A 12,639-nucleotide genomic window follows, 5' to 3' on the forward strand; every position below is an offset into this window, starting at 1 on the left:
AGGGAAAGAAAAGAAAACAAAAGGCCTGCAATTTGTGGGAGGAGGATGCTGGAGGAATAAGACCTACTGGAGGCAAAGCATCATTATTATTTATTCAGTGCCTACGTCTGTCCGTACTGGGAAACCTTAAAGCTCCTTTGCTGTCATCCTATTCCAACACCTGCACCTTCTTGGGGACCCTGGCAGGACCATGATGCCAAATCTAGAATTGATCCACAGCCTGTGATCCAGCTGAATAGCTCGTAATGCTGCCTCCTGCTTAGGCACATGCTTCCACTTCAAAGAAAACTTAGGAAATCAGATAGTCATTAGCAAGGACATGCATAATGTAATGTGGGACAAAAAAAAAAAGCTGAAGCTTCAGTGTCAAAATGGATTAAGGGCTCAAATTCATGTAACCCATTAGAGTCTTTTATTTAACATACAGAAGATAAGTGCCTTTTAGGATGCTAAGAGATCCACGTCTGAGCTTAAATAGAGTGGGCCAAACATTCAGCTGGTACAAATCAGCCCAGCCCACTTGCTGTAGAACCAGACCAATTTTACACCAGCTGCTGTAAAATAATTTTTTTTTTTTACTATTATGGAGCGGCTATGCAATTATTTAAGATGTGACTGTTTAATGAGCATGGCATGAATCCACCCAATAAGGAGAGGTTACAGAACCAGATGATAAAACTTTGAAGTATGAATGCATTGCTCTAATCCTAGGAAGAAAACGTGAGAAGATAATAAAAATGAAACCAGTTAAGGATCCATCACATAGTGTTGCCACCATCAAATATGTCAACTCTGATTCATATAGGCTTCAAGCCTTGTTCTGCCAGAGTTTGGGAAGTACCAAAACTAAAGGATATTAAAAAAATTAAAAAGTGATGGTCTTTGGAAAGTAAAGTAGTTTATGAGTTACGGAGATGATAGATGCTTGTACCTCACACCTATGGATCTTAGGCCTCCCCTCATTCCTCTTCCTACAGCTCTCCCTCTGCACTGGCTTGGGCAGTAGGTCCTGACTAGGGCCTGAGCAAAAATTTGGTGAGCTAAAGAACCAAGACAAGGGCTCCTCTGAAGACCGGTTTCATTCCAGATCACTTTAGCCACACCAATACCTACTGAAAAGTGGCCGTCTGAACCACCGCTGCCCCACGTCTCAGACACGAAGCTTACAGCAGGCCTTGGGAGGTGCCTGTTTCTCACCATCAGTTAGAGACGGAATCTCAATGAGTCTCAGATCAGATGCCCAACTTCCAGACATCCATTTCTAAGTAAGATGAATCCCACGCTACAGGACTGGGAGGGATCTTATGTGAATCTAGGCACCTAAGTGGGGCAAATAGGTTATACTATTTCCAGACCAGTCCCACAATACTGTTGTCTAGTATCATCATTCAGTAGTATCCAACAGTATTATACTTTTTTCTTATTTAAATTTGGCTATTATTTAAGAACAAGTATTTTCTGAATTTTGGGAAAAAATTCTTTAGAGGATGTGTTCAAAGACAATGAGATGCCAAACGTATACCAAATTTTTTAACTGCTGTCAGTCCCGTTTTCTGAATACTTTTCAAAAGAAAGCGAGAACCATTGATCCCACTCCCAGTAAGTTAAAACAGAATCACAACACTTCAAACAGGTGCTTACTGGATTACCAAAAGCAAGCTTTAAATTAAACCACCTTAATGACTGTCAGTAATTTCCAAAGCTCAATTATATCTTCAGGTATCTCAACATGAAAGATGCAATACTTACCCCCTTATAATGGATCATATGGCCCTTGACGTTCACTTTATAGGTCTCAACACCCAGCTCTTTTGCCAGTCGGAGAATCCGGTTTTGAGTAGGTCCCACATACGATCCACCAACGTCGACATAATTAACTTGACTGTTCTGTCAAAAGAAAGAATACAAGAATCAGAAGCTGTGCGGGAAGCTCCTCAATACAAACACCTAGAACTAGAAGGAATTATTCCATACTGATTAGCACTGCAACTATAGGCACAGAAGAAAATGTGTACTGACTGGCTTGAAAGTAGGCAGTATTGAGCTCTGTAATGACAGACACACAGAGATCACAGTGTCTTCACTCCGTCATGCACATGTGTGCAACTGGGTTTAGCTTCTGTTTAAATTTCACTATAGTTTTCGGTATTGGCTTTTTAGTCTCACAAAAGACATGAGAATATGAAGAAATATCCAACCAAATCAATACTTTGGTTAAGTCTAATCCCATGTTTTCAGAATTCACGTTACTTTTCTTGTCACGGCAAAACATTTGTCAAGTTGAAACCATCTCCAGCACCAAGACTTGTTTTCTCTCTGTAGATATCTGCTTAGACTTAATGCTGTAGATGCTGAGCACTGCACTGCAGTATTCAAGGAGAGTAATCTCCTTTCCAGCTTGGCTCTAGCCTGGTGCACTCTGGCTAGCAGCCCCCAGCCATGCCTGCTACCGAAGCTGCTCCACACAACCCTCTGACCAGCATCGCGCTCACTTGGGAAGCAGGAAGAAAGCAAAAAGTTTCAAGGACGCATACAATTAAAAGCAGGCTGATTTCCCAAGCTAGTAACTCTTTTAAACACTGTTTATAGTGAGCATTTTAAGCTAGGCATTTTCAGTGTCACAGAAGGATGGTGTTTATGCTTCATGTTTCACGAGCAGTGATTTCTGCTGAAACACCAGTGTTTATCTCTGGTTCCCCAGCAATGTCATCTGACATAATTTAAACCTCCCTTACTTCCAGGGTGGGAAGCAGAGCTAATGTCTGTATTACATTACCCTGGGCCACAGGTGACTTGTCATTTCTTTCATTTTCTTTTTAATGGCAATCAAGATTCAGTCCATTTTTAGAAGCAGAAGTGTAATTTCAGGTGATTTTAAGCAGTGATAGAATGTATGTCTGAGCTGTAATGATGTCTGGCCCTGCTTGGGCTGCTTCTTATAGGGCTCTTAGTTATCATGCCTGTTACAGTATGCAAAGTGAGACGCGAACGAGAGGAGAAATGCTTTGACACTCACGGTATCAGATGATAGTCTCCCTCTGTAATGTTAAAGGCAGAGCAGGTCCTGCCACGGGCAAAGGGCATGGACTATGTGGGTGGAATTCAATTACCTTAATACAGGTGTTTCACACCATTTTAGGCAGCCCAAGGTAACCAAGACTTCTGTGCACGGCTGAAAAATTTGGCTCATGACCCATGGAAGATCTGAAACTGGAGGCCAGGCAAGGTATCCTAGGGCAGCTAAAATGGCACTACACACTTCTGGTTAAACACCCAAATCCCATTTGATGGTTCTCAGAGCTGCTTCCAGACAAAATCTAAAGCACCTCCTGTCAAGAGAAGCCCAATGGCATATACTGCAACGCAACCTGTCCAAACAGAGCTCTATTACTTGACAAAAGTGACGGCAACTTGAGACACCTGTCTTCTTTGGGAACTCTACTCCTCCTCTTCCCCCTGGCTAATGATGTCAAACCCAACAGAATCACAGAATGGTTGAGGTTGGAAGGGACCTCTGGACAACATCTGGTCCAACCCCTCCGGCTCTAGTAAGGTCACCTGGAGTCGGTTGCCCAGGACTGTGTCAGACAGCTTTTGAATATGTTTGAGGAGGTAGATGCCATAACCTCCCTGGGCAACCTGCGCCAGTGCTTGGTCACCCTCACAGTAAAAAAAGTGTTTCCTAATGTTCAGATGGCTTGAACCTCCTGGGTTTCAGTTTTTTTGCCATTGCCTCTTGTCCTGCCTCTGGGCATCACCAAAAAGGAAGAATGGCAGTGAAGCTGGTGAAGGGTCTGGAGCACAAGTCTTATGAGGAGCGGCTGAGGGAGCTGGGGTTGTTTAGCCTGGAGAAGAGGAGGGGGAGAGGAGACCTTATCGCTCTCTACAACTACCTGAAAGGAGGTTGTAGCAAAGTGGGTGTTGGTCTCTTCTCCCACATAACAAGCCATAGGATGAGAGGAAATGGCCTCAAGTTGCATAAGGGGAGGTTTTGATTGTATATTAGGAAACAATTCTTTACTGAAAGAGTGGTTAAACATTGGAACAGGCTGCCCAAAGAGGCGGGGGAGTCACCATCCCTGGAGGTGTTCAAAAAAAGTGTAGATGTGGCACTGTGGGACATGGTGGTATTGGGTTGACAGTTGAACTTGATGATCTTAAAGGTCTTTTCCAACCTTAATGATTCTATGACTCTATGAAAAGGCCCTGCCTTCATCCTGTTTGCACCCTTCCTTCCCTCTCTTCTATACACTGATGAGATCCCCTCTCAGCCTTCTCTTCTCCAGGCTAAACAGTTCCAACTCTCTCAGCCTTTCCTTGCAGGAGAGGTGCTCCAGTCCCTTCATCATCCACATCATTAATGAAGATGTTCAACAGGATCAGACCCAGTATTGACCCCTTGGGTACACCATAAGTTAGTGGCCTCCAACTAGACTTCGTACCACTGATCACCATCCTCTGGACCAGGCTGTTCAGCCAGTTTTCAGTCCCTCTCACTGTCTGCTCAACCAGCCCATACTTCATCAGCTTGTCTGTGAGGATGTTATGGGAGACAGTGTTGAATTACTGAAGTCTAGGTAAACACTAATCATTGTTCTTCCCTCATCTACCAAGCCAGTCATTTCATCATAGAAGGTTATCGGATTGGTCAAGCATGACTTCCCCTTGGTCATTTCATGCTTACTGATGACTTTCTTGTCCTTCATGTGCCTGGAAATGGCGTCCAGGATTAGTTGCTCTATCACCTTCCCAGGGATTGAGTTGAGGCTGCCCAGTCTGTAGCTCCCTGGGTCCTCCTTCTTGCCCTTCTTGAAGATGGGAGAGACATTTGCCACATCATAGACCAGCACAAGTGAGAGTCCAGCATCTCATGAAGCACTTACCCTGATAGTGAATGTCCTTCCTCCAACTCTGTTCCGGGCCTCAAGAACCACCACATTGACCCCAGACTCATACATCAATTTGGCAGCTGACAAACCTACCAGAAAAAGAGAAAGTGCTTTAAAGCAAGTGGCAGCTATCAGCCACATTAATGTTCAAAAACTGAACCAAAGCTTTAAGGTCTGAGATTTCAATACTATTTTCAAAAATTCCTAAGAGAAGTCAGAAACCTTTCACGGTGTCTTACCACAGAAATCATGTGGCTGCTGCTTAGTTGTATGTTATAACCATCTCCATAAGTAGCATGCACAGACTAAAGTTTCCTCCTTCAGGTTAGCATTTTGGCATTTTAAAACCAGTAAAATCTCAGTTATTAAGGGACACACATCTTACTCTAAATTCGTGCAGTGCATAGAAAGGCAGAACCCAGCTTGTGTGGCTTGCAGAGCTAAAGTGATAGAAATAGTAATACAGTAAATAGGCGTGTTCCAGCAAGGTAGGCTTCCAACTTCTCTCACTCATCAACTCTCCACTCTATTGCTATCTGTTGTCCTTATTTACATGCAGAAAGAAAGTCTGCTTCACTGTCAAGATTCATTTTAATCAATGGAGTTTGACTGTGGCAATCAAACAGGCTGTATGTAGATACTTTATAAAAGGAATTATGGTCTCAGCAAAAATCATCTAATTATGGGACTTTGTGATGGAGGCACTAGAGACAACTGAAAATTCAACAGGACAGGAGTCCTCTTTGCTTTTGACAAATGCAAGCTGAAATTGTAAAAAGCAATCATGAGTTTGTGAAATCAGATTATCTCACTGCCCTGCAGGCCAATTTGGCACTGAACCATTGTTTCTTTGGAGTTGTTTTCCCTTCTTAAACATACAAAAGCCAGCCTTATTGATCAGAACTTCCAAGATACCCTGCAGGATGGAATAATAATATTATATTCATGTTTATTACACTACCTCGAAATGTGATTAAAAGCAACTGCTTGTGAGCCTACAAAAAACGCACATCTGAAAAGACCAGAGGAGAGGAATTGTTCTGGGCAGCATTAAGTGTACTCATTTATTCTGAGCCCAATACAGAATAGCCCATAAACTTCTGTACACATGGCCTTTTAATGGGGAAGTGGAAGAGCATTCACTGGAAAACAGAACTGAGGAAGTTCAAATGTCTTACGTTGACAAAAATTATATGTATGATTTCCATACTCATCTAAAAATAACGTTACATCCTTACATCATATTCTTCAGATTGCTGCTGGAGCATAAGTATACTTAATTCTTCCATCTGTTTAATATTCTAATTTTTTAAAATGCAAGCTGTTTGTCAGTGAAGTGAACACCTTGTAAATTGATCTAATTTCTTTCAGTAGTTTTTGATTATTTTTCTCCTGTGTGAAAGTCTAAAGAGAACATTTTACAATTTTTTTTTGTAGTTAATTCTTTAATCCTTTCACTGATGGCTTTCTTCTTCCTCAACATAAACATAGAAGACACAAGTCTTGTGTTGGAAACACAAACTGCAGTATTTTCTTACAAATATTTGTATTTTTATATGAGGAAAAAATTATTTTTCAAAATAAACTGTGGGGTTTGTCACAAAAAAAGTGGATTTCCTAATCTATAAAATAAAAGGCTGAATTTCTGTATTCTGTGTAAATACCACTGGACACTCCAACATGAGCAGGTAATTCTTTTGTAAGAAAGTTTACTGTAGATACACAAGCCTTGAAAAAATGCACTGAGCATTCATGTGTTACTCTATGGAATGTGAAGCAGGAAAAAAATCTGGCCTAGGTATGAAAAAAAATTGTATGGAAGTCCTCAGTGCCTAAGACCACCATTTCATGCTGTATACGACAGCTATATTCACGCCACAGCTGTTTAGGAAGAATAATAGTTGTACTGGACTGGGTTGGAAGTTAAGCTTACTACTGGTTTATAGCTTAATTATATGATATAGCCAAATAAAGAAGGACTGCTAAAGGATGAAGAACATGTGGTAATGTGACTGAGGTTCTCTAACCTGTTTGCTTGTTAAACTGTACACTTCTTGCACTTCAGTCTTACAGGATTTTAGTTTCATTACCATCAACCCAAGTGTCACTGTAGACACTGATCCAAAAAACCCCACAAACTCCGAAGGCTTCAGAGCTACACAGACTGGGAAAGGGCAAGAGATACATTGGGACAGTGATGGCTTGCCAGCAACTGGGAGAGGGCCTGACTCAGAAATAAAAGCAATGCAAAATATGTTGATTAAAGATTGTTACTACATTTATTTGTTTAAAGCATGGAAACAATTTTCTTTTATAATGGAGGACCAGCAGCAACACCCACACACGGGCTCTCTCTGTGTAGCTGTCTATTGAACCCAACTCTTTAGCTCCACCCTGGTGTGACCGAACTGTACCAGATCGAGGTGTCGAGTCATGAAGCCTACGTGCTTTTGACACACAATTAACCGCTAAACAGATTGCGTATTTTCCCTTTATCTTCTCCATAACTTGAATTTTCAAGCTTTTGGTCACTGTTGCAGTACCCCTCTACAGGACTGGACCTCAGAGAGAGACCATTTATTTCTGTTTGATCAATGGGGTGAGAATGAGAGAGGGAGGAACGAGAGCTTCTCCTTTCCAGTTCCTTGCCCTGTCTTTGCCGGCTCAGCACCCCTCCCCTGTGCGGAGCGAGCCTCTCGCCTCCTCTCCAGCGTCTCCACTACTTCCCCAGAGGATATCCCGCACCTTCTGGGAGCTGCCGGGGGGGAGGGCAGCACCTCCATACCACAGGGCCTTCCACAAGGCCAGCACTGCTCTGGAGCTGCGTGTGCCCCTCCACGATGCCTTGGGCTCTGACGCCACCCACGATGTCCTGCGATTTTGTGGGTAGCCACAGTGTCCTGCGAGCACGCCACACCGGGCCAAACCGAGCCCCGGGCTGTGACCTCCCAGGCCGCAGCCCAGGATCAGGAAAGGTATTTTAAAACACACCTCTGTAGGCCTGCATGGCCGCAGCACAGAGCAGCCTGCCACAGCCGAGGCTGCTGTTGGGCCCCCATTGCCTCCTCCACCTCCTCCAAGAGTAGCCTAGAGATAAAGCTGTGAACCACCCCAAATCATGGGCTGTGCTCCTTCCAGGCATCACTCTAATTCCATGAACTGGAAATATATACCATGTGCCTCAGAAAGATGAAAGGAGCCTGCCAAAACCATGACTCATTTGAAGTATCTGGCTGTAGAAATTCACTCGTTATTGGATGAGAACAGACGAGGCGAGATGACTTACATGTCCTCCGCAAGGGTTTCTACGGCAATCTCACACCAAGCTCCCCGCGAATGAAGATGCCGTGCAGGAAAGCTCTATTCCTAGTGATTCTGCAGCACTATTAAGGACTCAGAACTGCTACCGCTTAGAGATCATGCTGCCGCTGCTTTCATTTCAGAAAACTGCCATAATCCTATCAAGCAAAGTAGTTTCAAGTGCATCAAAACACTGGATATACAGTCTAAAAAAAAAAAAAACAACACAAAACCTAAATGAATTTATGCTGATCTGCAGACTACCAGACATACACCATGGCTGAAACATAGAGATGCTGAACAATACTGAATGTTGTATGTAGCCTGATGGAAAATAAGACAACACATGTCTCTGCCTCATAGGAGAGAAAAGTTCAACTCTACAGACAATTCACAAGACTGGGACTTAAGAGACCTGAGTCTGATGCCCAGCCAAGACCCAAAATGTTGAAAATGTTTCCCTGTTTCACAGGGAAGCATTTATAACACCAGCGTTTATGAGACTAATTCCAAGTTGCCACAGTACTGGGCTTGATACAGGGCATATGAGCAGATACAAGTACTGTAGCACAAAAAAAGTTTTTAAAGAACTTACTTCATTGGAAATGTGATAGTAATTCTATAGTAATAGTATAGTGATTCTACTTTTCAGAATCTAGGCTCTGTAAATGCAGTACATCAAGCAGATTCACTGATACACCATGACTGGGAGCAAAAATCACCAGCATCTTTCCCAGAGACAGCACTTCTTACATGATGTGTGCTGAGCCTCTCCAAAACATGCAAGGGCAGTAACCACACAGGGTAACGAAGGGTGGTGAATGATGACAGTCCGATACCATTAACCTTTTAACTCTTCAAACTGAGGCCACTATATGTATGCCATATTGAGCACACCAAAACAAAGGCCGAAAAAATTACCTGTTGCTACTGAAAAGGTAACTGCCTGCTGGTTTTCTAGATGGGTTGTTTGCTTACTTGCTAGCTTCTTTGACAAAGTGCATTTGCCTTTTATGCATTCACTGTCAGGCTGAAAGTTTACCGAAACCAACCTAATACAACATTCCTTCATAAAATCCTTGTTAATCCACCCTACTGTACATTGAGTGGGATAATTACATCGTGTGAAAGGCCACTAACCCATTATTGCAGTGTTCTAGCAGGCTTTAACTGAATGACATAAGTCAAAAAAAATCTTTCTGGAAAATCTCTATATTTTTCTGATCTTAGCAGAGGATTAATTTTTAAATTTTTTTTTCATAATACATCAGTAAAGTGAGACAATTGACAATATAGCCTCATTAAAGCTCCACTGTAACAGCATGCTAATGCTGTGATTATTTTTACTGTTTCCCTACGGAAAACCTAACTTTTTCCAAACACAATTGAGCAATGGTCACCTCAGAATCAGCTTTCGTTATTCAACTAGGAGTCTCTTTGCCAAGTAAACACGAATCTGTCAAGAAGAGACACAAAACATTTCTACCATGACTGTAGGGTGAAATCTCCCTTCCTCACCTCTTTCTTCCCCTTCCCCCCCCTCCCCAATTTTCTGTTCATTGGAATTTTTGTGCACACCATGGTATTTAAGTAAGTTTTAAAATATAGTTTAAATGTACTCAGTAACATCAGACTGGCCAGAGAAATCACTAATGGGCAACAACATACAGAGGGCTGAGAATGAAAGAACTATTTTCCTTCACAGACAGATTTGAAGTTTTAAAATTGCCACTGAAAATGAAAAATAAATTATTAATGAAATTACAGCCCCTTAAATTTGCAAAAACCAGCAAGAATATGCAGTGTGGATCACAAGTCTACATTAATTTCTTCTTCAGTATTGCCTCATACCATAACATCACTAACTTTCTGTTTGTCAGAAACTGTATTTCATCTTCCCATATGTTCTTTCACAATCCTTGTTGTAGAATACTTGGCTGTGGGAATAAGCTTGCGTTTATTTATTTTGTCATTTTCAGGAAATGTTTTTCACTTCTTCTTCATCAATTCTTTTTTCTTCCCCTCTACCAAAACCAGCCCAGCTGATTTAGCAAAGATTTCAACCAAAAGAGAATAAATATTTCCTGTTACAGAGTACATTGTCCAACTGAGACCAAGCCACTCTAAGTGGTTTCAATGGCGCTACTGTCTGAACGCTTTCAACAGATGCAAACCTTGTTCCGAAGGGTACAAAGCCAAGTTTCTCATGGACAACGTTAACAGAAACACAGTGGGCGGGAAGAGAGAATTGTATTCCGAGGATGAATCCACTCCTCCGTACACACCCACCGCGATTTTCGAGTCCAAAGCCCATTGCAGTAAACAACCCTTCCCCAGAATAACTCTCCTCCTCCCCCCAACACATTAAAATGAGTAGCACCAGTTAAAACGACGATGGTTTGATTCTGTCTAGTTTATGGAAACATCTCAGGTCATTATGCACACTTTCTAACTTTTGCAAACGGTTTTGGCCAGTATGCAGGATGAATTCCTGCCAGTTAACCAGTGATCTTCAGCTAAATACGTATGTGAAAAAATGCTGCTGCAAAACTATTATCAACATCATTACCACAAATGCCAGAAACATCAGCACTGGTATTCCTGGGAACGGCAATAATGCCTGTCCCCTGCCCGTTTTTGCTATGCGAGGATATTTCGAGACCTGTCCTAACTACCTGGCTATTTCTTTTGCTCTCTGGGGTAAATAACACCCTTAAGACTTCTGACCTACCTAGCTAACAGGAATACCCTTTCCTAGCTTTCAACACCCTTCACCTAAGCCTGAGGCAAGGTGCAAAATCTGCTCCTCAAGGACAAACCCCGAGGTTTACAGTGCTCACTTAGGAGCTCTGAATTTGCTAACCTATGAATCACACTGGTGTACGTTTTGTTTTTGCCAGAAACAAACCTGACACATTCTTCATTCAGAGGCAGAGCCAGCTGTGACTATTCGGGTTACCCCCTGGGTTAGGCAATCTTTATAAATGATGCATTTACCATAGAAAACCACATGAAAAATATGGTGAAAGATGAAGAAAATAATAGTATTTCTAAATCTGGTTATAGGAGGAGCACATCACAACTGTATTCTGGCCAAAACTAAACACCAGGCACTGAGCGTAACACAAAGGAGTGTCTTAACCAAAACCCATGCCCCACGTCACAAGGTTTTGCATTTTTAGCAGCAAAACATCAGAACACATTATGAAGAAGGCAGCAAATGGCAACTGGTGTTTCTGCTCGTTTGTGAGTATTGCACATAGCATCCATTACACTTTATACAGGGGTCTGATTGCTTTCTTCTTGCTGTAAATTATTCTCATAATGGCAGTCAGCTTGCTAGCAGTACATGGGGACCTGAGAGATCTGTGAAACATTGCTATTTATTTCTGCATCCCAGAAAAATGGCTTATAGGAATTTCTGGTACCAAGTGACAATATTATCACTGATTATCAGCTTTCCTGCTGGATCCAGAAAGAAAGCGAGAAGGAACCGGGTAGCTGGAGCCCAGCACAGGGCAGATGTAAAGAGATAAACACAGGATGCATTTTAGGAACCAGCTATTGCATTCCTACAGGTCAAATTCTGGGTAAATTTAGAAGTAACACTAGAAAAAAATCTACTGAAAACTTCTCCAAGATTTACACAGGTGAGGCCGATTATATCTTCTACCAGTAACTGTGTATTTGACAGTTTATCTGACACTACCACCCACTAGCAGCTTGGCATGCTGTCAAAAAAAGCAAAACAGTATACAACATTAGTTGCACTGCCATTATAGCAAGCCAGGAAAATCTGCATTTCCTCATTATTCAGTATTTCACTCAGACACCACAGCCAATGCGTAGGTTGCTCACGTGGTAAGGTGGCCGATCATACACCATGGAGCAGGAGATATGAACGCATAGCGCTTCTCCATGGAGAGGGGAATAAAAAAAAGCCTTAATAGCATATCGTATGTTTTACTTCAATATAAGGACTAATTATTTCTATTTTTACAACACAGATTCTCCTACAGTATGTGGCCCTTGGACCCCTCCATAAGTGCAACAGAAAACAGCGCTGCTTCCTGCAAAAAATCTAAGCATTTGTTTTGTCGAGCCAAGAGATCTTGTTTTGAGCTAGAACAAATATGGTTTTTATTTGGAAATAAGAAGTATCCATGTCAAACAATGATAATCTTCAGCGCAAGTTTTAATTATGGCTGTGTTTCCCCTGTGCTTTGTGCTTGTAACACAATGTGCTGAAATTTCTTCCAGAAGATATTTGCATACAAGTTCTCTTGGACTTGCCTGCTTCTGGACCTACTTCTCCATATCTGACGCATCTCTGTTTTGCATTATGTAGGCAAACATTCTAAATTCTCCATGCCTTCTTTTGACAAACAGGGCTTCCAGTGTCCAAAATTCACATGTAAAGGGAGGCTGGGGGATGAACGTACCCCAAGCT

The 12,639-nt window shown here is 42.0% G+C and overlaps 1 protein-coding gene across 1 annotated transcript in view; it reads right to left on the reverse strand.

Annotated features, from left to right (window-relative positions):
* Nucleotides 1-4,974, reverse strand: part of LOC104132934 (amine oxidase [flavin-containing] A) — a 27,437-nt gene extending 22,463 nt beyond the window's left edge. The window contains exons 1-2 of the mRNA XM_009646290.2: nt 4,884-4,974; nt 1,750-1,887 (exon numbers count right to left, since the gene is read on the reverse strand). Of these exons, the coding sequence (XP_009644585.2) occupies nt 1,750-1,887; nt 4,884-4,958 (213 nt within the window). The 5' untranslated portion in view covers nt 4,959-4,974. The remainder of the gene's footprint in view (nt 1-1,749; nt 1,888-4,883) is intronic.
* Between the last annotated feature and the right edge of the window lie 7,665 nt (nt 4,975-12,639).

Source organism: Egretta garzetta, unplaced genomic scaffold, assembly GCF_000687185.1.
Source record: "Egretta garzetta isolate BGI_Z169 unplaced genomic scaffold, ASM68718v1 scaffold70, whole genome shotgun sequence".
Classification (NCBI taxonomy): Eukaryota; Metazoa; Chordata; class Aves; order Pelecaniformes; family Ardeidae; genus Egretta; species Egretta garzetta.